This window comes from Cupressus sempervirens, chromosome 5, assembly GCF_028749045.1.
Source record: "Cupressus sempervirens isolate cs-2001-9-10 chromosome 5, ASM2874904v1, whole genome shotgun sequence".
NCBI lineage: Eukaryota > Viridiplantae > Streptophyta > Pinopsida > Cupressales > Cupressaceae > Cupressus > Cupressus sempervirens.
Window position 1 is genome coordinate 928,034,046 of NC_143122.1, and position 25,297 is coordinate 928,059,342.

Below are 25,297 nucleotides of genomic sequence, written 5' to 3' on the forward strand. Positions count from 1 at the left end.
GACTTCCAATTTCTTGTCCTATAAGTGATTGTAGAGAAATACTAAATCTGGACAGCTTTTGAATAGCACAATGAGCAGTTACAGAAGTACAACTCAATGCATTTCAAAAGCAAGTTTTACACTATTACTGAAGAGGGAGATTTGTGGATATTTTAATTTTTGTACTTTATTTTACATTCACTTAATGAAATTTTGATTTTTGTATGGACTGTAGGAAGGTTCTAAGCTTAAATATTATTTAATTTTTAATTTAACAATAAGATCCATTTTAGTGTAGGTGGAACAGACTTCAAAAGAAAATAGAAGGAAACCCAATTTAGCAGAATGAAGTGAGTGAACTTCTTAGCTAGAGGAAAGGACCTAGTACTTGAACATGTTCTGTTGTTGTAATAGGAGTTGTTGATTTGATACCACATTTATAATTGATGATGTGGACTTAAAATATTATATATAGACAACTTGTCAAGTACGCTGCTATAAAAAAATTAAAGTGATTTAAAATTTTCACATAACATTTTGATAAGCACACACTTAAGGTGCTGAAATACTTGACATTTTGTAAACTAAAACATATTCAAATATTTAATCTACCATCTGAACAGTTCCGGGGAAGTTTAGAGGCCACATTATGAGTACTCAAAACAGGTCCATGCGAGGGGTTGCTGCTCAACAAAGAACAGTCACAAGAAACCTAATCCTGATCAATGATCATCAATCCAGAAAATAAGATCTCTGAAATATTTGAAATAAACTGATATCTTCTACAAAAGGGAGGATATAAGTGAAAGCAAGCATGTAAGGTGGGGAGGAGGGTTTGAATGTTGGCAGCACATAAACGAACCAAAAAAAGTACCTGCAAAAAGTGAACTGTTCAGAAAGCATAGAAGACATTCTCAGGGAGCACTAATATAACCCTTAGACAATAAAAAAAGATATATAAATACATAATACTTGATTCAGAAGAAGATAGATATTTCTAATACACACACTAAAAAGAAAATAGAATCTGAAAAACCTTACACCCCAATGTAGCTTTAGAAAGTGTAATAAATACCCTATGATATCACTATTTGGAATTCTTTTACATAGGTAATTTAAAGTCGCCATTTTTCTGCTGCTTAGGGAATGTGTTGAGAAGGTGATATAAGAGCAGCAGTGCTAATACTGTGGCAGGCACACCACCTACACACAGCACAATCCACTGAGTGGTGGGGAGCAGCTGCATATATGCTACACTAAGGACTGCGTAAACCAAGGACAATGCTGCGCAACACAGAATGATGCGGATCAAGTGCTCCACTTCTGGAGATTTATGACAGCCAGTAAGAAAAGTCATGGCAACCATCATCGCAGCAAAAAGAGCAAAAGTGTCTGTGATAGTGAAAAATACCAAAGCTTTTTCGTCTCCTCTACCAGCAGCCTCCATACGCGGAAGCACTTTCAGCATCATAATGAAGCTCCCTACCAACAACCCCATTGTCATTCTCAACTGGAAGTCAAAATTACTCCTCCTGTTGTACAACATAGCTGTACTCTCTTCCTCCTTCAGACCTCCCTGCACTGTGTACATGCAGGAAAATTAAAAATATTATATATTGATACCCAGTGGACACATCTAAATCATGGAATCATGATTACTACACAGAAACAGAGTACCTCAAGAAAATGCAAAACTAGAATAAGTTCAAAACATAGATAACAGGGGTAAGATATGCGCACTGTTTTGAAGAGTCGCCACCAGAATTGAAATATACAACGGAAAGGTTGTACTTATCTACACGAAGAAAAAATGATCTCTTAAAAAACTTATCTTTGATGATGATCTGTGACCATTATGTTATGATAGATCCGATTCTGTACGAAATAATTGAAAAATAAAGATGAAGAAACTGGTATACTTATTTTGAATAGAGTACACTAATTAGAGATATCATTAGAAAATGAAAAAATGTAAGCTAATCAAATTTGGAAATGTTTAGCATTTATAATATGAAGAAAACTGTTATTAGAAATTATTTAAAAAATCTAGTTTGAATCAAGAGAAAATGGGAAGCAATTCAAAAATAAAATAAAATATTGATTCAAAAACCAAATTTTAGAAAATAAAGTTGAAATAGAGCATTCCACGGTAATTCAAGTAAGCCTGTATATACCTGTAAACAACTAAATAAGAGACAATTGATCTAGTACCATTTGAATTTTACTTATATTTGATGTCAACTGATTATTACTTCAAAATAAGAGACAAATAATTGTATCTATAAATCACAACAAAAAATTGTTAACATCAAATCCAAATCTCTCTATCTACTAGCACTTGTACCTGACAGGTCCAAGGGTTACACTGATTGTCAAATATTTCTCTCATGTATACAGTACACTCCTTACATACCTGGGCAGTAATTCCACTTCTCCGCCAAATTAAACGTTTGTAAAGTTGAGTAACCATATGATTTCAAATTTAAAGGAATAATGATCTTAAGCAAAGTCCATCTTAATATCTAGAAGGATGGGGAAAATGTCATACACAAAGACAAAAAAACTCTGAAAGTCGCATATAAAACAACCACTATTAAGAAAAAAGAAATTTGTCCAACCATTCTATTGTGCTGCAAAATTCTGGAAATTTTTCTTCCTCTTTGTTATAAGGAGAAATTTTATTTTGGAAAACAATCAGACAAGTTGTATAAATTAAAGAGATATCAAAACAGGCTTCTGATAATTTCAGTCATAAGAATGATTTGAAGGAGAGTGAGTAGAGTATTTTCTATGTTTTAATCTTTGTATCCAGTAGTTGTTCCCTCTACAAGACAAGATGTTAAGATGTCATAAAACACCATGCCCCATCTCCATATGATGGCCTGATTTGTTTATAATTATACGAAATAAAATTTCATTGTTGTGTTGAATAACACACAATACCCTATCTTCCATATGATGGCATGCTATTGTTTATTATTGAAAATAATAATAAAATATTGTTATATTAAAGACGAGGTTTGTGCACCATTATTAACAAGACACCTTTTCTCCCAAGACAAGAGTAGAGAGATAGAGCAAAGAAATATATGAAGAATTTCCTTTCCAAATGTGACATGAAATCATGGAATAAACTTTTTCAATGGGATGGATTCCATTCCTATAGACATAGGCACTGGTATCATTCCAAATCATATATTGTAGTGTTTTGTATTTCCACATCTTACTTGTATTTAAAACAATCCTCACCCACAGCATGCTAAGCTTGCATTCTTAAATAATGCATCCAGAAAGTTACATGAAATTTATTTTTTCTTTAAGCCACCCAATCCTTAAAATCTTTTCAAACAAAAAGCTCTTATGCTTGAGAAATTGGGTAAGAGTGTAATTTACCACAGGCTTCTGGGTTCTGAATTATGTTGATAAAATAATCATCAGTTTTGAGATGGATGATGGTTACTCCAGCTAATTTATTACTGAGGTGATCCACAAGTGACTTCAATGCAGTGTTATATGTCATAACCACCTGATTTGCGCTTTACAAATATGTATCTTTGGCAATAATATATTCAAAAAAGTCTTGTATAAAGAGTATATTCCACTGCTGGAATGTCGACTACAAAGAATTGTTTTACCCTGACTTGATAAAGCCCCTGTCAAGCTGTATTTCAATAATCATATGCTTCTTACAGAAAATTGTAGTCTTTCTTCAAGATAATATATAGAGTGGGAAATTTGAAATGTACACCTATGTACTGATCAAATTTGGAGAGGAGTAATGCAACAAACTGTTGAAGAGAAAGTGGTGTTTGGGAAAGCTGTATTGGCAATATAGGCAGCATTATCATTACCTCCAATCGTAATATAATATAAAGAGTTTCTTATGTAGGATTTCGCTTGTGCAGCTCCAGATGGGTGTGTCTTTCTCAAGATATAAGAAAAGTGTTGGAACTGAACTTTTTGTCAACTCAGTGTGATAATATTCGGCAAGATTGAAGAGAATTAGAGTGACAAAGGGAAAGTTCAAATTGAATCCATACAATAAATGGAATGCTTAATTTAAAAAAGCACCCAGAAACAAATGTGCTACCATGCCATAACTCTTTGGTGGAATGATAAATTTTGCATCATCAAAAATACAATTTCCTAATTTGAGTATTTATTTATTAGAATTTTTTTTAATTATAGTATTTTTTCCTGGGGAGGGAAACGACTATTTCTGTTTTTAAGATTTAAAAGTTGTGGTATATAAGAATGAGGAAAATAGTTATTCAATTGATATAGGATATAGCAATATATGATAGTTTGGAGGAAGAGATCAGTTCTGATTAAGTCGATTGAGGAGTCTGAATGTTCAAGCTCAAAGGTAGACTAAAAGCTTTATCAACAAAACATCTAGCAACTAAACAAACAATGAAGCAACAAAGACTAAAACAAAAGAAAAACCCACAAAGACCCAGAAAGAGATAGAGGCCTAAAGACATAAGGGAAAAGGTCTTAACCTCCTTCCACTCCTGATTTCAACATATTCAAGAAAGAGCCTTTCTTCTAGATAGATTGCGCCAAGGCCAAAGTAATAAGACCTTCTATCTGTCTTGTTGCCCTCATTTCATTCATTTTTCTTCCTTTTGACTCTTCTATCTTCAAATTTGTCTTGTAATTTCGTTCATCCTTCTTTCTTTTGACTCTTCTATGCTCAAGTTTGTCTTGTAAGATTTGGTGAGACCCTGATATCCTATCCATCATGTCCTTTCTGAAATTAACAATTTCAGCATGTTTTCTGTTAATTTAAACTGGATTACTTGTGGCATTGGCAATAGCATACAGAACAACTTTCTTAGAAATTTGTAAGTTATATAAGAAAAAATTTATATTAACTAATATATTGGTACATTTTACTGGCCATTTGTGCTCTATTTTTCACTTATATAAATCAAAGCAGCAGCAATCATAACACATGGACAATTGGACCTGGAGGGTTGTTACTGAAGGAAAATGATTGAAAAACAGAACACGTACTGACAAAGCAAGAAATTGCAAGGCTAATTGGTTTGAAAAGAAACAATTATTTCCTTCCGAGGGGCATTTTTGAGAAACTTTTGAAACTATGAACTTCAAGTCTCGAAGGATAAATAGTTCGATGATGATCGATGCAAAAAGGTCATTTTTTTCTTTAGATTCAAGCGAATTTTCAATTTTAGAAAAAGGTAAAATTTTCATGTATCATTTAAGAGTTGAGTTTAACCCCTTTCATTTGATTTTATTATTAAGGGATTGTTTTTGTGAAACTTTGAACCTTGTCATAATACCATCGACTTCTACTGCCCAGAAATTGGGCCCTTGATGCTGAGAAGGGAGTTGGAGAGTAGGGCTGGGGGCAGAGCATGAGTTTTTGTGAAACTTTGAACCTTGTCATAGCACCATTGATTTCTACTGCCCAGATATTGGGCCTTCAATGCTGAGTAGGGAGTTGCAGAGTAGGGCTGGGGGTAGAGCATTAGTCATGGCAAAATAGAGCATACAAATTAATGAAACATCATTTTGTACAAAATAATTATACAGTTTTAGAGGAGTGACATTTTTTACATTACAAGAAGCTTATCCATATGATCTCAGCTGCACATGTCGGCTTCATTAGTAACTCAAATTTCAATTTATATCAGTTATGCGGAGCACATGAACAGACTATTGTACCTTTCTTCTGGTCAGCCTATTTCATATGATCGTCAAGATAACCATCAAAAGAATAAGTCCTAAAGAATAAGCCCTTTAGTTCTGAATGGAATAATACACAGGTGTTACCCTCAAGTCCACATTGTAAAATTAATGAAATACCCGTTAACAATAAATAAGATCAAATGGAATTTCACTTTATAAAAATAACAAAACTGAATTTATCATAATAACAAGAGAGTTTTATGTTAAAATTGGTATGGGAACAGAGATTAGTTTGCAAGCCAAGGATAAAAGCATGATTCTATTTTAAGTAAAATCACAAACCTTGATTGTATTTGCAAAACAAAAAACTAAAGCAGATAAAATTTACATGACCAACCTGGTCCAGACTATAGTTGATTAATAGCCACATGGATCACAATAACTGTGCTCTGCCAGATATGTATAAGCACATTAAAAGCAATTTTGGTAATAAAAATTATTCACGGGTCATTCTTTATATGCAACATTCCATTCTACTCCATATGATGAGTGGAAGAGTAGATTTCAACTCATTTGGCAGGCTTTTCTTAAAGATCATAGTGGTCAAAGGTTGATTTTTCTCTACTCTAATATAAGCTGATTATTTACCACTTTTTTTGTGTGAATGAGGGCAGTCACAGAATGGTAACTTTCTTTCTTGAAAGCAATGAGCTGTCGTGTTCATCTTTAAGCAGACCACTTTGGGCATGTTGATACAGGAACCAAGAAGAAATAACTGCATAAAGAATTAGTAAGGGTAGAGAACTTTATCATCAATCTTATCCTGACTTCATTTGTAAGGGGAAGACATATGAAGTGGAGGGCAAAAATTAGTAAGAGCAAAGAAATTTATTTTGAATCTGTTTTGCTGTAGATGAATGTAGGGGAGATAGAATACTATTTAAACTAAATGCTTGTTAAAACTGTTTAACCATAATGTGCCATTTCATATTAATAGTTTTCTCAATCTATCCCAACCATCTCTTCCTCATCCTGAAGCTGTTTCTTTTCTTTTTAATCAAACACTCGGTTTCATGTGGTGTCCGTCAACATTTAAATGTCAGTGTCGTGGAAATATCAAGTCCATGCAGTTTGTGCAACTGGGCCTGTCATTAGGCATCTTTCAAGACACAAGGGAGTGAAGCACATGAGCAATATGATCTATGAATCTACCAATTTTGGGATCATAGTTCTCAACTGCATCTGTTTAAGAGTTTCAAAAGTTTTTCAACAAATCCATTTGGAAATATCTGCAGCCATCGTATTCTATGAGAGAACATCTCTTTGAAGCATTTTTTCAAACAGATGGCATGCATTGTACATATAATATTTAAGGTGAAAACCCCAAATCATTGTCACAAATAGTGGTGGCCTTTTAGCCCAAGCACAAAGAGAGAAGTGCAAAGATACTAAGTTTCCAGAAGATGTATGACAATAACACAGATAACAAAAATTTTACTATGCAAAAGATATGTTTCTAAGAGTCGCATAAGTATAGTACCATGTCTTCTTCAAATAGATCACAAAGCCATATGTAGAAGTTCTGGTGCAGCCTCGCGCCTGTTGTCCTTTAGGCACCAATGCAACCCAATTGACATGGAACAAATTGGAAAACCAATGACACTCACAGTATGTAGAAGTAAGGGTTTCAAGCACACCTGTAGGGGATGGAGCCTTTAAAAGGAGAGTGCTTTTGCCAGACACAACAATGACTACTATATAAATAGTTACTATTGGCGTTCATTTTGCCCGGACCATTGATGTTGGTAAATCTTCAGGTGGCCCCAATGCTTATCTCCTTACCTAACTGTTGTTGGCGAGAGATGACAATGTGCCATGGAAATAGTATGGTGTTGTTAAGTAGCTCTGTGGCCTCTGTCTTCTGCAAGCAGGGCACTCATTTGCAAGCAGTACGGTGGCAGGATAAGGCACAGACAACATGGTCACCATGAAAACACTCTAAAATGCCTTCCCGACATCCATCATTCAAGCTTGGAGTATTTTCCAGCATGGATGTTATAATTCCTGGACTGCAAGGTTTTTCCCAACCTGAACAGGACACTTCCCAGTGGAGGATCCCCTAATAGATAGCCTATCGGCTAAATATATACTAAAAAATTATAACATGCGCCTGTATTGGAGATAGAAAACTACCACTAAAGTTATTACTTGCAAACATTATGGAGAGAATATCAAGTTGTCACAGTTATGCCTAGTGTGGTCACTAGTGAACTATTGTTTTATTGGGCATCATCAGCACTTTATATTGTTATAGTTCTTATTGGCTGACTGCAACCCCCTTTTATTGATTTTTGGCATTAACATAGGTTTTGCTAGAGCAATTATGTTGCATTTATTATATGCAGGTGGGTTCACATGCAACCTTGAAATTGGCCATATGATCTATTTTATCATTTAACAGGCTACCTATTTCAAGAATGAGAGACATATAAGCCTAAACAAAGAATTTGGGAATAGAGATGGAGTATATTTACATCTCAGGCATGTGCAGCTGTTTGGTGTTACAAACCTCTCTTATAAACGAATCCGGCACTTCTAGAGGAGCAAGTCGGGCTAATAAACTGCATTTGTATTCTCACAAGAATGTTAAAAGAAATCAGTAAGTGTACAGCACAAAGATGATAGTCATTGGGATCTAGCAGCAGCATGCATACAATAGAAGTTTATCATTTGCAATATGTCATTGTTATATGATTTATGATCTTATTCATGTTTAAAGTACACCTTCAGTGTTATACATCTAAACATTTAGCATATATGATATTATAAACATATTGCAAATCTGAAACTGAAAACAATATATTACATCTACAAATGTTATCATTGTTCTTGTTTTGAAAAACCATTGTTATGACTCAATTTTTTCAGATTTACTATAAATATTAAATTATATTGAAAAACAATTTCATGTACTCAAGCACCCCCGTCCCCTATTTTGAAAATTAGATATACCTCTACCCAAAGTACCCAAGTACCCCCATCCTCATGCAACCTTGTCAATTACAGAAATGGAAGAAAGAGATAAGGAAACTGGGGCTTTTAAGATTTCTGAATGTTATAACAAATATGAGAATTTCAAGACTATAAACATTCCATGAACATCGAAGATTGACAACAAATATTATATAAACTAGTGAACAAGGAGATATCAAAGTTTTTGATGGATACAAGATGAACCTATGGATGTCAAAGCCACCAAATCTTTTGACAGGTACTACATAAGAAAAAGGGAAGAAGAAATGGACACAGAATTAGAATCTCAACCAAAATCAAATGGTGGTCAAATTGTGAAGCCAAAGGAGCATCGCTGAAAAAAGAAAACTCAGAAGTTACCGTTGAAGAAAAATAGAAAAGAAAGAAATTGATTGTGACTTGCAACATCCTAATCATCATGGGATGAGAGAGGAATGAGAATTTCAAGATGTTGAAGAAGATTCTTTCTCCATAATGGTGATGTCCCAGAAACATCAACCCATTTTTCAAGTATGTAAATAATTGAAACACATAATGATGACAATGTATGGAGGTAATTAGACTATGTCAAGATGATTCAAAAGATATTAGTTTTTCTATTGCGGTGATTAAATCAACTGCGCTTCTCCCCAATGAGGAGAAATCGGATGTTTATCATGAAATCTGTAGTAAAATTTGGGAGATGAAGGTTATACCCTATAGGCTGTGGCACAAGGATCCTTTTATTCAATTTGAAGGACATTCACATGTAGTGGATTGAGATCGTGGTGAATTTGATAGGAAGACTGAACACGCTGCTGCAATTTTAAAGAAACAAGTCAATCGCTCAGCTGAAATTATGGGTCTTCACAATACAGAGCAATTTATTAGAAAGAGGTACTTTAACATGGTGGATGGTATAAAAGGCAGGTTCAAAGTTTACTGTCGTTGGCATCCACCTTGTGGTAAAATAGAGGCTAGAGAAATGGAGAAATATTATTGTGGCTCCATAGAAATTTACAAAAGAGCAAACACAAAAGGGTAACAAGTCAAAGCAACGCCAACTCGACAATGTTCTTGATGGTAGTACCACTCAAGCAGAAGCTTTTTAAGATACAAGGTACTTGGTTCAATCATTTATTGATGGACATAATGTTTGCATACTTGCAAATGGGCAAATTGGCTAAAGTAAAACTATCGTTGTTTATGCTTCAGTGTAATGTCCTCGATGCAATTAAATAATCAATTAATTATGTCTCAAGTCCATATTTATTTTTATTTTCCGTAAGTGTTGGTCATGTTGTCACTTTTGTCAACCCTCAGGAGTTTATCTTAAGGGGTATTTAGTATGGGCTCAAAAGTTGTTGAAGGTATGTGAATTCGGTATTTTCTTTGTATTTGTGAATTCTTATTGGATTTCTATTATCTGTCATTTTGGAGGTGAAATATCCTCCCTCCTTGGCTTCCACAGTTTTGGTGGGAGAACTCCTCACCCAATTCTTTTCTTGGTTCAATCTTGTTGTAATGAACATCTAATTGACGTAATCTGAAGTGCCATCATTATTTATGAATTTCCTCTTGCATGTGCGAATCTTAATTTCCATTTGAGATACATCTTCTTGTCATTGGCAATCTAATCCACAACTTGCATCCCCATATCTGAGTACGAAATACGTAGTATTCATTATGTCATACAATGAAATTAGGAGGTAGTACAGAGCTGGTATAGAGGTGCTATGGAGTTAGTACGGAGGTGGTCCAGTGTTGGTACAAAAGTGGTATAGAGCTAGTACAAAGATGGTATAGAGCTGGTATGGTGCTAGTATAAAGGTAGAATAGAGGTGGTACAATACTAATATATAGGCTTTACACATGTACTAATATAGAGATAGTACACATGTACTAGATAGGTATCAAGCTGCCAATGAAGGCAAAGTAGTCGTACAGAGTTGGCGTTGGTCACCATATAGCTAAGGAGGCTTTGCGGTACATCATAGTGTTATCAGAGTTGTTGATCTTGCAATCTTGTTGGGTAATGTTAGATGCTTAAAAAAAAAGATGATGACATTGCTATGGAAATTAACAAGAAGGTAACAACAACAACTTAGTGAAACTTTGGTTAAAGGACAAAAACAACTTGGTGAAGGGAGAACAACGAATTGGTGAAACCCTTTGACTTTTGGCCAGAGGAAGGACAAATGGAGGAAACAATGGGCATGGTGATAGTTTTCTCAATGAGGTCTCACACAAAACAATCCCACGATGATGCCAAGATTTCCCTAAAGACATGAACAACGCGAAGAACAAGAACCTACTTTCTTGGAAATGCAAGATCAATTCAATCAAGAATGGTTTGATGTTGGGTTTGGAGCAGAAATACCCTTCAACAATTATGTGGATGAGATATTCTAGGAGACGTGACCACTAAAATGATGACCTCACAAAAAAATTGGGAAGGTAAATCTATCATCCTTTGATGGATCTGAATCAATCTCTACACGAGCTTGGGTATAGAAGACAAACACATACTTCTGGCTTAACCTGGTGTTGGAGGATGAGGCAATCAAGTTTTCTGCACTTCAAAAGGAAAGAGTCACTCATGTATGATTGTATCATGGAATGGTACCCTGGGCCACAATCAAGTAACTTCATAGGCCAAGTTCACAGAGAGGCTTGTAGAATGCTTCAACAAAAAGGATCTAGATCTTTATTTTACGGAGTTGGTGCAGTTGAGGCAAACCAAATTAGTCAACGGTTATATTACAGAATTCTAGAGGTTGTTTGTGCTAGCAACAGATATCACAAAGAAGTATCAGATTGTGTTTTTTTATGGATGGGCTAATGAAAGTTTTGAAAGGTTGGGTGAAAGTGTTCAACCCCAACATGCTCACTGCAATAGTTAAGAAAGCATGGAACATGCCCACATCTTCTTCCAAGAATTACATGCATGCTCCACCACCACCCCCACAAGAGGACAAAGACAAGGAGACAAATAAGAAGAATCCATCTTTGGACGAGGCCACACATCAGGAGCTCTAAAGGAGGAAGCTTTGTTTCACTTTCAAGGAACCTTAGGGACCAAGCTACTATTGTCTCAACAATGGTAAGATTGACCACATTGAGGTGTTACGTGAAGACAAGGAAGAAAGTAAGATACCAAAAGTATGGGAGAGAGACACTAATCATGCAAAGAGGATTGACACACTTGTACAAAAGGGAGCTTCCATTGCTACACTCTCAATTACTTCTGGAAGCAATATACTTTGGGTTCATGGCACACTTCACGAGTATTCACAGTCATGCTTATAGTTGTGCTACACTCAATTTCATTAATTCATTGTTGGTCTCTAAAAGGGCTTTACATAGAGTAGATCATGGGGGTTTTGAGATCGAGGTGGCGGGAGGAACTTTACTACCTTGTACTCTTGTGACTCCTCGGCTAAGCATTTCCATGGAAAACCATGCAGTGACAAATGATTTGTGTTAGACCTATATGAAACGAATGTCATACTCGACATTCAATGGATGGAGACCCTTGACAAATGCACAAAAAGTTTCAAGAGGATGGAGTTTTCATTTGAGGTGACAACAAAAAGTCGATGCAAAGAGAGATGTCAATTAGAGGACCAAGGGAAGACACAATCAAGAAGATAAAGGTAATTTTTTGACAAAATATGACCCAAACATGTAACTCTGACACTACGAAGATGAGGATAAACATGATGGTCAACACTTTACTCGAGTTGTCTACCCTTAACCCTTCATTTCAGTCTTTGAATGAGTGAAGGGCTCATTTGTTTGTAAAGTACTTCAAGAACACTTTTGTATTTTTGTTAAGGGACTACTACATACAGGTAGATGGATATAGATTAGTTTATTATATTATTTACTACCATAGTAAAATCTACTTGGTACCCAACTCCAAATTGAAGATGATGATCACAAGAGAGAATAATAATCCTCCTTTAGCGAGATTCTTAGGATCGAAGTTGGGATTTCTTGAGGGCAAGCAATCTCTGAGTAGGCAGCATTGTAATGCCCCTAATGTAGTTTAATTATCTCACAAGCCCTTTTTTATTTTTATTTTTTGTAGGTGTTGGTCATGTCAACACTTTTGTAAACCCTTTGGAGTTTATTTGAAGGAGTATTTAACGACTCATAGGTTGTTGAAGGTACACAAACTCAATATTTTCTTTGTATCTGCAATTCCTATTGGAATTCTGCTATTCTCCATTTTGAAGTTGAAAGATCCTCCTTAAATTCCACAATTTTGGTGGAAGAAATTCCCACCCTATTCTACTCTTGGTCCAATCTTGTTGTATTGAACATCTCATTGATGTAGTGTGAAATGCTATCATTATTTAAATATTTCCTCTTGAATGTGCAAATCTTCATTTCCATCTAAAATCTGTCTTTTTGTCATTGGCAATCTAATCTACAACTTGCATCCTTATATCTGAGTACAGATAATGTAGTATTCATTATGTGAAAAGACCACCATACAATGGAATTAGGCAATACGGAGCTGGTATAGAGTTGGTATGGTGTTGATATGAAGCTAATATGGAGGTGGTACAAAGCTAGTGTTAGAATATATAGTCCACCAATATAACTAAGAGGGGGGCATTGAATCAATTATCCAACTATTATCACAATTATCAACCTTAAACAAACTTAACCATATGAGCAACATAATCAAAAACCACAACAAGATACTCGTGCACCATAACACCAGATATGTTAACTAGGGAAACCCTTGATCAGAGGGAAAACCCTAGTGGGGATGGTACCCACAAGATGATGTACTAATATAAATATTCCTTGTTAGAGGATGGACCCTGTTAGGAGTCTATAACAGCATTTAGTACATATCAGTCCTTGTTAGGAGACTTTGAATCTCTATTAGGAGATTCCAACCCTGTTAGGAGTTGTGGAAGATAATCGGACCCACTGTCCAAACAACTTCAAGGGCAAGACCAATGAACCCACTATCCAAATGATCTCTGTATTATTCCTTGCAAAATAATAGAAATGAATAGTACTTCCTTCCTCTATCCTATCAACCGAACCTCTGCTCCTTCTAATCTTGTAACCAGATGACAAAACTCGCATCCAATAATCCCTTGGATCGCTTACTCGCATTTAGTAAACACTTTGCTCCTTTTTGCACTTCGCACTTCATACATCGATCATAACACATTACAAACAAGGAAAACATCTTTCCTTTATACCATATCTTCAAAATAATTCCTTGAGTGGCCTTGAGGCTTTCCTAATTAATTATAATAACATAATCGTTTAATTACAATTACAATTGCGATGTTGGCTCATAGTGTATACAACTTCTCACACGTGCGATACTAGGGCTTGCGCATCCACTAACATCATCATCAACTTGTCCTCTCTCATTGACTGACCGTGCATCTTCTTATTACATCTAAGATGAAAGACATAATATATATTAAGATAATATCTTATACTTTCTATAATAGTCAACTACTTGTCTGTAGTCCGTCTTTCAGTCTAGATAGGAATGTTTCCTATCCCGTCTCTTTTTTCTTCAGTCCAGATAGGAATGTTTCCTATCCTGTCTCTAGTTTTGTTTCTAATTCTGTCTTCAGTCTACGTTGTTTCTTTTAGAAACAACGTCCTTGCAATTCTTTATAAGGAACACATTTGTTCCTCTGTTAATCTATCAATCATCCGGAAATCCGTTAATCTGCCAACTCTTCTTGAATCTTGTAACATGGTATCAGAGCTAGTACATTATTTTGAAAACTTATAATTTCTTTTGAAATTATCAGTGCATAATTTTTCGAAATTTTTTTGTACATTTCTTGGTGCTCGTTCTTAGAAACCCTCCTAGCGTTTTCGGTCTACAGGAAAAATCCCAAATTCGGGTTTGTCTACAAATCATCTCTCAAAATCGCGTCCATTTTTTGGCGATCTCTCTGCTCTCAAAATCACGTCCATTTGGGGGCCCTTGTGAGGTAAGAAAACGGATTTCAGAGCACCTATTCTGCGTCACTGGAATGGTAGCCCTAGCTGCGACCTCCATTTCCAATTCTGTTCCTCTGCGACTCTGGCCAAAGATTCTTTTTTTTCCAACTCGCGACTAATAAAAAAAAAACGCATCGTTAAGCCTGCACCTGCGCAGTTCGCGTCTGACAAAATCTGCCAATCTTGGCGGTCAATCACGACTTTTTTAGCTCCGTCTCAGTCTGTCATCGTGCTCTAGGAAGCAGATTCGACCATTATTTTCAAGAAATTTGCCATTTTTTTGATCTCCAATCCGACGGCTAGGGTTTTGTTCGAAACCCTAATTTTTGGGGTCGAAAAAATATTTTTTTTGCAAATTCTTGGTGGGTTTTTTGAGAGCTCAACTGGGTTGTTGTCCATTTTTTCTAGGTGCCTCGATTTTTGTGCCTCGATTTTCGATCCAGCGGAACCAAAAAATGGCACCAAATTCCTTCTGGGTTTTTCAAGCTCTCTTCTGGGTCATTCTCTGATTCTTCTGGGTCTTTTGTATTTTTGCCTCGAAGAACGTGCCTTCACAGATTTTCACAGTTTTTCATTGAAAAACGTGCCATGGCATCTCTGACAAATATTCTGCTCGAACATAATTCCAAATTCAATGGTCGCAATTATGGAACCTGGAAGCAGCGCATCATCGCAATCTTCGAATATCGAAATACCGATCAACTTGTTCTGAGTGTTACACAGCGTCCAACTTCTCCAGGTCCTGATCAAGATACATGGGATCTGAACAATCGAGAGGCAGTAATGCTTCTCAAACTATCCGTAGCTGATGACCAGCTTTCTCAGATTCCATCCGGCAAGACAGCTACCAAAATCTGGACACATCTAAAAGGTCTTCATGAGACTTCCGACAAGAGCAGAGCCTTCTTTCTGAAAAACACTCTGTTTTCTATTGTCATGAATGAGCGCACCTCGCTCCAGGCACACCTGAATCGGATTCAGGAAATCCGTGATCAGTTACTTGCCATCGGTCGCAAGATGGAGGAAGAAGATATTGTGGTAATCACTCTTCGGAGTTTACCAAAATCCTATGAGCATTTTATCGACTCTCAACATCACATCTACTAGTGTTGATCCAAAGTTCACTGATCTCTGCACCCTGCTGCTTCAGCAAGATTGGCAGAAACAACAGTTTGGTAGCAGCTCCAGTTCCACCTCCACTGAGCAAGCGTTTGCAGCAAAATCCTTTCAACAGAACATTGGCAACCATCAGTCATCTCAGCCTACCCAACATCAACCTTCTACTCAATCCTTGGATGGCTCTACAAAGCAAAATGTACAGTGTAATTACTGTCACAAGTTCGACTATATGAAATTCAAGTGTCGAAAACGTTTGGCTGTCCAAGCAAGACAAAATGTTTCCCAGCCAACAACACAAGTTGTCGAGCTTCCTGATCAAGGCGAAGCTGCATTTTTCGCCTTCTGAATTTGTTTCTGTTTTTTTGGGTTTGTTGATTTTCTCCTCAAAAATAATTTCAAGTTGTCTATAGTACGCAAGGTTGCGTGAGATTCTGGGTTTTACCGTTTTTTCCACAAAAACGAAGTTTTGTAAATGCAACTTATTTTGAGTCATAGCACTCTTCTGGCAAAGCTTCTTGGTTTCAGCATTCTGTAGATCCAGGGAGGGTCTCAGTTATCACAGAATGTTCCGACATCCGTACGTTGACCATTAAGAGAGGGTATTAAGATAATATCTTATACTTTCTATAATAGTCAACTACTTGTCTGTAGTCCGTCTTTCAGTCTAGATAGGAATGTTTCCTATCCCGTCTCTTTTTCTTCAGTCCAGATAGGAATGTTTCCTATCCTATCTCTAGTTTTGTTTCTAATTCCGTCTTCAGTCTACGTTGTTTCTTTTAGAAACAACGTCCTTGTAATTCTTTATAAGGAACACATTTGTTCCTCTATTAATCTATCAATCATCCAAAAATCCGTTAATCTGCCAACTCTTCTTGAATCTTGTAACAATATAAACATCAGAAACTGCTTTCCAAGCATTCTGTCTCTATACTGCTCTCAGTAAATCAAGTACAACTTCCGTACGTCTTTGACTTCGTGTTGCACATTAAACCTCGTCATCAGGACATAGCGCAAAACATGCCCATGACCACGCATCACCAGACAAGCAAAACCTTGTTTGTACAACTAAGATCTCTCTCTACTACTCTTTTAGTCTTCACAGACTTACTGCTATGTTGACATCAATGACAAACATAGTCTTGAATGCAACATGTCAATACTCTCCAATGCTTAAGATACTCCCCCAATGTAGTATCATCAGCATTCATACTAACAACTAGTACTTAGGTGGTATGGTGCTAGTACAAAAGTAGTACAGAGGTGGTACAGTGTTAGTATGGAGGTAGTACAAAGGTATCAAGCTTCCGATGGAGATGAAGTAGTTGTATGGAGTTGGTATTGGTCGGCATACAGTTGAGGAGGCTTTTGGGTATATTACATTCAAATAGAAACCCAGGTCTTACCCCAAGGGTGGCTTGGAAGTTATTTAGAATTCTGAGACAAAAAATTTAAAAGTTCTCTTTGTTAAAAATCTATACCATGGGACTTTATCAGGACCCACAAACATATCTACTTTTGCAAAAGAATGCAAAGAAAATGACACTTGAAATCAGAAAAGAATCAATAAGATGGAAATGTTGGAAAATAATGCTGCTGTATCTACAAATGAAGAGCTTGAAGATATTGTGTCAAAAAGTATACAAGGGCAACACTCTGATGGGGATCAACTGAAAGAGGGACAAAGAATCACCAAAGTCCTTTTCAGTTTTGGTAAATGTGGTTAGTGCACTAGCTTTTGAAGAGCAGCATATACCTTAACAAACCACAAGCTGACCATGTCTATGAGTGGTTCAGACAGAGGAAATGAAAAGACCTTGAAGTCTGTAAACGTATGCCCATTAGACTCTAATTTTCATACAACCTGCACACTGCGGCCTTTTAGAATCGCTATTGTTCAAAGGAATATAAATGTTCTGCATTGGTGCACCTTCCAGAGTATGATTTTGAAGGTAATGACCAAGAATGGCTAAGAATATTAAATGATGGTAATGCTAAACAAAAACCTTGTCACAGTTGCATGGAAATAAGCTTGAGAAGTTGATAATTTCTTTTGAAAATGACCTTACCAAAATTTAAGCAGGTTGGTGTTTTGATGATCTTGTGATAGATTCAATGAGAGTTTCTGTGGATAAACAAATCTCAATTGGTGGTGCTTGGAAGGAGCTAGTAATTCTAGGAAAACAAGTCAGTCCCATGCTTTAAAGTACTCCTCAAATATCAGATTGTTGTATGTGCAGTGGCAAATAAAGATTCAATTCCATATACAGATGTCAGGGTTAGGAATTTATGTCTATTGTCAGAAAAATTCTTATCAAGTCAACTGGCTAAAAAATCTGAGTATGTGGTACTATAGCTGTTGCACATGGATTGGATATCTCTTCCTTCTCGAAATGGAATTTATGTCCATGGTCACAATTCTCATCAAGTGAACCTGTTAAAAATATCTGATTATGTGGTTCTATAACTGCTATAAGTGGATTAGAACCTCACTAAAGGATTTGGTTCTACCTTATCAAGAAATGAAAAGCCATGCTGGTGGAACACCCAGTGATGTAATGAGACAAATAATTCCAGCATGTGGTAAATCTTGCAGTCAGGACAAGCAATGCAGTCCCAAGCCCTTCTTTGTTCTTTTGAAAGACACAAGTGTGAGATAAGACAAAGACGTGATTTGAATGTATCCCTTTGAGCATCACATTTACACTTGGGCAACACAGTGAGTTGTCAAGGTTTTCAAGAACAAGTAAGAGACTGAAATTGTCCCTATCACAACCAATCTTCCATTTGGTTGCTGGGTGTGATGAAGTTAGGCGTAAACATGTTAAAATTCATATCTCATCCTTCTCAATTTTCCACCAAGAAGATGAGACTAGAAAATGCACAGCTAATGGAACCACAAAAAGAAAAGACAAGTCCCTAAGCAAGTCGATTTTCCACCAGGAGGATCATAAAAAGGATAGAAAGAGAAAATGTGAACAAAGTCATCTGTTTAGTGCCACATTCGTTGTCAAGATGTATAGAAGCGGTAAAGTCGCCTTAAATTGCCATCAAATAAAATGTTCAAATATAATATAAGTGGATGATTCAAGTGCAAGGGTCTATGAAAAATCAATGAAGGCTGATGAAGTCAGGGAGGTAGTTATCAGATCCAAGCAGCAGTGGATCTATTTTCCTTATTTTTATACCTTTCAAGCTAGGAAAATTGCTAAGTCAAGGTCAAGTGAGGAAAACAACAAAAAAATCATTCACGTTCAAGGAAAGGGGGAAATGACTTTTGGAAGTAGGGGGTACAATTAGGTAGTGTCTAAATAGCCAACTAAAGTAGATAAAGAGATTTTGGAAAAAAATGGTGTTCCCATTGGTTATATATACATTTCAGTTTTCTGTTTAGACATTGTCATGCAACTAGAATAGTGTCAAGTACATGTGGTGAAATTAGAATAGGATCAAGTACTTGCATTTACAATATCATTTACAATGAACGTTGATATCTCTAGATGGAATAGAGTAGGTCCCTTTGGATTATAAACATACATCAAGCCAATGAGGCACGTATCCAACTTAAAGTTGCAAGTCTGCAAGTAGGAACCTTGCAGCCGCCTCTGATCTTTTTGCAATCTTAGCATACATGGTTTCTTTACTCCTTCGAGGATATAGGGCATTTCACAATTTCATAAAACACTCATCAACATTACCCACAGCACTTTGCAAGAAGAAGTTGTTCCCTTTCCTGCTACATAGAAGGAGTTTGTGAGGACAATTCTAGGGATTACATTGATTGCCAACACAATGTTGATACCACCAGAACACAATATTCTGTCTTCTCTGGTATGAAATCCATATATATATATAAAAGTAGTTGGTATGGTAAATAGTTTGGTTAAGTACTCAAAAGTTGCACCATGGATTTCGAAGAACGTACATCTTGTAGTAGATTTCTTTTCATGTTAAAGTAGTTTAGTTGAATGAAAGGAATTGTGGATATTTGCTTGCGTGACTCAAAAAACTCGAAGCAACTAGCCTCTTGCTGATGGTAGGAGTGCCTTGTGTGGCTAGCTGATGATTGAAAGCACTTAACTTCAATTGATATTCAATCTTTTGTATCCATTTGATGGGATTAGGGATTGGGTATTGATTTGAAAACCATTTGAATGTTCCTTAGAAGCTTGTACTAGGTGGGCAGAGCCGCTGATTGAGTTTCATAGTAGAGTCCAAGTCCATCCATGATTCCTTGCATTCATAGATAGTACTAGTAGTCAAATTTAGCAAGTTTAAGTTGAAGTGAAAGTTGGAAAATCAAACTAAAGTTTCACTGCATATTGTGAAACTAAATCTTTGGTATTGCAAGCATTTGATATCCATTGAATGAATAGCGCAAGTCCTCTAAGTGATAAACAACAAATCATATTGTTTCACTAAGAAAGTATCCACAAATTGAAGGAACCTTGAAGTCATTTCATGATCTTACTTTGCAAGCTTAGCATGAGAGATGACCTTATATAAAGAGAGGATTGAGCATCTAAGTGTTCCACTTTGAAACATTCAGTGTTTTATTCTGCATGTTGTAGTGGACTAAAACCCACACCAAAAGGTCTCAAAGATTATAATAAAGGGATCATTTTGAGAGCTTCTTTACATCTCAATATTGGTAATTGCGACATTCTCAGCCTTTCCCACACATTGGAGATAGCCAAAAGAAAAGTTTAATTGTGTGAAAAATTCAATTGGCATTGTTTGTCTTCAAAGAGATGCTTGATTTTTATACAAGGAGGTTTCTTTGTATTGCAACTTTATTTCTGAGCAAGGGAAAAAAAGAAGCCAACAATGAAAAAATGCCCGACCCTCTATGGGCATTAATGCCCAACATTATCCGAATTCCACCTTCACTTGTTGGAAAAATCCTTTGGGATATCAAGCCAATCGATGGAACTCGACAAAATATGAAAAAATAAAACAACTTAAAAGGAGTCGAAATGTTGGTGGAAATGATTGAGTTTGATTGAGATTGCCTAAGATGGATGGGAGTCCAACCTTCCTTGGGCATTTTGCCCAAATCTTGGTGATTTCCGCTCCTTTTGGCCCACTATTTTTATGTGAACATGGAATCAACATGGACTTAGCCAAATTGAACAAGAAGAAAAATCAAATGGGCTGGAGATATAATTAAAACGGACAATTTGGTGTTTAGAAAAATGCCCAAGATGGGTCAGAATCTGACCCACATTGCAGGAATGAAATTTCTTCCCTAATAATTGGGCGTGAGTTGGAAGCATGGGTCAAAGTGGAGAAGGATGGATGAGGTTTTGAGTAAAAGAATCTGATTGAAAGTGTTTTAGCGAGACGATTTGAGTTTTCTGTTAAGGAAAGAACAACACTTTCCATGAAAATAATATCAGTTGATAAAACAGTAGCAGCATGAAAGAGATATCGACTCCCACAGGATTTATTCACTATTCTTGAAGTGTTTGTTCACTGTTTCCAAGGTCCATTAACAGTTCTTGTAGGTGTATTCACTATTCGAAGATATAATATATTCATTGTCATGAAGAATTCACCTTCATGAGATCTGCATCCACTGCTGTTTTGAGGATCATATTCACTGTTCTATCAGACACTGTGACTGTCCTATCAACTATTAACTATTCCATCAAATAGAGTCATTAATCTAACCTCATTCACTCTCTCAGGAATCCATTCACTGATCTGTGTTAAGAGTTTATTCACTGTCAAGAGATGAGATCTATGTACTGATAAAAGAAAATACAGTTCTAAACATATGTTTTGAGGAAGACATTTTCATTGAAGTCAAAGTTCTATATTCATTTTTGGAAATAATTTCTCCCTTGCCAACTATTTCCACTGCCTCAGTCCAAACTGCTGCTTGCACCAACTCTATGGAATTTTCTGCCAACTCTCAGTCCAGACTTTACAGACTCACATACATTCACAGCTTGCAATCTGATTACCAACTTGGGAGCTCCAAGTTACTCAACCACTGATATGATCTTGTCTTCACTTTTATGTAGTTCTTAACCAATAAGTTACTTGAACAACATGTATGCAATGTAACCTCTTCAGTATGGTTATAAATACAGAGGGGCCAATATGTAATGTTAAGGGATGTGTGTAATCAAAGAATTTGAGAGAACTCAGAAGTCTGTAGAGTTCATTTGAGATATAATCAGAGAAGATTATGTTTCTGTAGAAAACATACATTGTGAGCCCATGTAATTGCATTGTGAGAGAGCATAGAGATTACTGAGAATGCTATAGAGTTCATATTTTGTATATTCTGTTCTCAATTAAAACAACTGTTGTTTGTAAGCTGTAGCATACTGTTATCTACATGTTGTGTTTAGCTTAGTTTATAGTTGGCTCTGTTTTATTTTAGTGCCATATTTTATTGTGATTCCCCTGTTCCCTTCATTTGTAATTGATACTTATTTTGCATATTTTACTGTGACACTTACAATCACTGTATGGGTCGAAGAGTACAATGACTATAATCGTCTATCACCATTCTTAAACAAGTAAATGACTATGTTCATCTTCAATAATCATACTTATTCTGTACTGTAATTATGAAGCTTAAAATTACTATTTGTGGCCACTTTTAACCAGCGTGCGGTGCATAAAGGTTCTGACACAGCTGCAAGGGATGCAATTTACCATGATTAGGTTATTCTGAACATGGGTTGTCTGACATTTCTAGCAGCTTTAGCTGTTATAGATTTCAATTGTAATATGCATAGCTTGAGGTTGTTTATTCTTCCACTGCATCCATAACTGTCAACGAAGAGGTCAAATTTATTCAAAAAGGGTTTTTGTTTACATGGATTTTCCAATTCATTTTGTCATTGTAGACACCTCCAAGCACAACTAGCTTATATATGTTTTATTATATATAAAATTTCGCAAGCGAGGCACCAATTAGAAATTTGAATTAAGGCAACAAAAATATCCTCACAAATTTAGAAATTTTAAGTTTGGTTAATCTCTAACTGTTATTGCACTGAATGTAAAACTATCAGTCATTTTAAATCCACCATAGCTTTTTCCAGTATGTTTTACAGACCGTAGTGAGCTCGGGACCATGACCCATAAACACATCTCCTACATAGAAGAGATTACAAGGGACTAACCTCCATCAAATACTTACACACACACACATATATATATCAGTAGAAAAAGTCTCGTACTGATCATGCATGTTTTTATACTGATATCTGTAACAACAAAATAATAGCAATCGTGCAACCCTCCAAGCCGTAATCCCTATCAAGTATGGGAGTTCCCCCATTCAATAGCCTATCGGCTATTGAAATAAATCTTGCAGGAACGTATGCAAAGCATGCGGCAGATGACGGGGAGGAAAGCGTTGCTGCTGCCTCTTTTTTGTGCAAGCCTTATTATCCCCTTTTTTCCCCTCCCCACCATTTTGCTGGTATACTTGCATACGATTATGAAAACACACACTCAAGAGATTCCCACAATTTCACAAAAGCATGAGATTAAAAATGCCATATACATAAATGGCCAGATGCTCACAGAAGAAATTTGAAATAGGGCAAGGATTATATCCTCATAAATTTAGCAATTTTTGTTTCGGTTAATGTCTATAAAATCATGTCTAGCATGACTAGGCACTTCCTGGAATTGAAGAAAATAAAACCGGATTCATATATGAAAGGGAACACAACTAACAAAGAGTCTGGAAAGAATGGGGATTGCCGAATCCAGGAGCTCGCCCACCTCTGCAACATATACAACTGTACAGAAATAAAATTTGTATGTTATTAATGGGGTCTCCTTAATTTCAGGCGATAAAATGTAGTAAGAAAAATGATGGAAGACAACAGAACAACAGGATTATCTGCATGCATGATTCGAGAGAGATCAAGGATACATATATCGTTGATTAGGCAACGTTGAGAAACAAAAACTTGACAGAATCCCGTGCATGGTGCATAAATGGAAAATATGAAATTTGTTTAACATTGAGCAAATTATATGCAATGCGCAGTAGGTATTTAGAACTACCTGTCAACAATTGCACTAATAATTAGCTGGGAAGAGAAGATCAAAGAGGAAAGAAACCTGCCCAGTGAACTGCACCTTGTTTTTATAATGCTCCGAAAATCTGTAGGACACACAAACACTGATCTAAAAAGTTTTAAGAAACTAAAGCTACAGACAATTCTTCCCTTCAGCCCTAAAAATTTCACATGCTCTGTGATCTCATCAAGCACAGAAAAGAAAACTTTTCTAATAATCTGAATAAATGAGATCTCCTTAGGCTGGAGTCTCATGGGCATCCGCTTTCTTAACTTTCTGAAAAATAGAGGTTTTTTTTGAAGGAATATTTAGAGATAACTATTCATGAATTTTTTTTTTAAATCAGCTTCTTTTTATTTATATGGTTGTCTTATAAATTTTAAAAATAAAGAGATTAATTCATTTTGATGGGAAGTTGAAGAATTTTTTTGACAAATGGCATAAACTCCATTTTTACCCCTTAAACTGAGAGGGCTAAAAAATTGAGGTTCCTACCCACTTAAAATGGGCTCCATCTATTCTAGAAGCGAAAACACATTGAAATATCATGAAATGTGTGGTAACTTCATAACTTTGTGAGCATTTTGTCAAGAATCTAGCATACTATGCAGTAATTTCATTGTTTTATTAGTCCTGCTTATATAGGCAAGACTTATGTTTTCATCTCATTTTCTATAATTAGTTTAGCCACCTTGTAAAAAAATTACATTAGATTTATAATGTTTTACAATTATCTTATTTTTATTTTTAAAAGACTATTTCTTATTTATGATTAGTTCATAATATTTTGCTAATGGTTTTTTTCATTTTTTTTCTAATTTTTTTAAAATATTCTAAAATTACACTTTACATATTCTCTCATAACTCTCGAGTAAAAGTAATGGTTGATATTAAAATTTTACTTTTTATAAAAGTTGATTTTAATATTTATATAATTACATATAATTATATTTACATGTTTAAATATTATAAATCACAATAAAATTAGGTTTTACAAAATCAACATTTTATTTCTTTACAAAATATTTATTGATAATATATCTAAACTTTACATATTCTCTCATAACTCTCAAGTTAGAGTATAGGTTGATGTAAAAAATTTACCATTTTACAAAAAAGTTAATTTTAATATTTTTATAATTCAACATATATATATATATATATATATATATATATATATATATATCACATTAAAATGAAGTTTGACAAAATCAAATTTTTATTTCTTTAGAAAATATTTATTAATAATATATCTAAACTTTAGTTTATATACAATAATTATGTATAATTTATTGATAGAAAAATGCACAAGAGTGTGTGTGTGTGTATATAATTTGTTAACTTGTAATAAAATAACATTATAAATATTATATATTATTTTTATTATTATTATTTATAAAATTCACAATACTAATTAATTGCAAATCTATTTAATCAAAGTCATCAAAGTATATTTCATTTCAATCTTAACTCA

General features: G+C 35.4%; 1 protein-coding gene across 16 annotated transcripts; it reads right to left on the reverse strand.

Annotated features, from left to right (window-relative positions):
- Window positions 1–477: 477 nt before the first annotated feature.
- Window positions 478–24,153, reverse strand: LOC149559000 (uncharacterized). 16 transcript variants are annotated; one of them, XR_016365098.1, is made up of 6 exons: window positions 23,809–24,109; window positions 23,473–23,537; window positions 1,720–1,774; window positions 1,391–1,560; window positions 1,055–1,302; window positions 478–853 (listed from the first exon to the last, which is right to left on the reverse strand). XR_016365098.1 is itself a non-coding variant. In XM_089832938.1 (4 exons), coding segments are annotated over exons 2-3 (480 nt in total). In that variant the 5' UTR covers window positions 1,721–1,774; window positions 23,866–24,105; the 3' UTR covers window positions 478–853; window positions 1,055–1,081. The 16 variants fall into 16 exon arrangements, 11 of the variants coding, with proteins under 11 accessions (XP_089689064.1, XP_089689073.1, XP_089689074.1 ...); XR_016365101.1 differs by lacking the exon at window positions 1,055–1,302 and having other exon boundaries at window positions 23,866–24,110; XR_016365100.1 differs by having other exon boundaries at window positions 1,055–1,560; window positions 23,866–24,109.
- Between the last annotated feature and the right edge of the window lie 1,144 nt (window positions 24,154–25,297).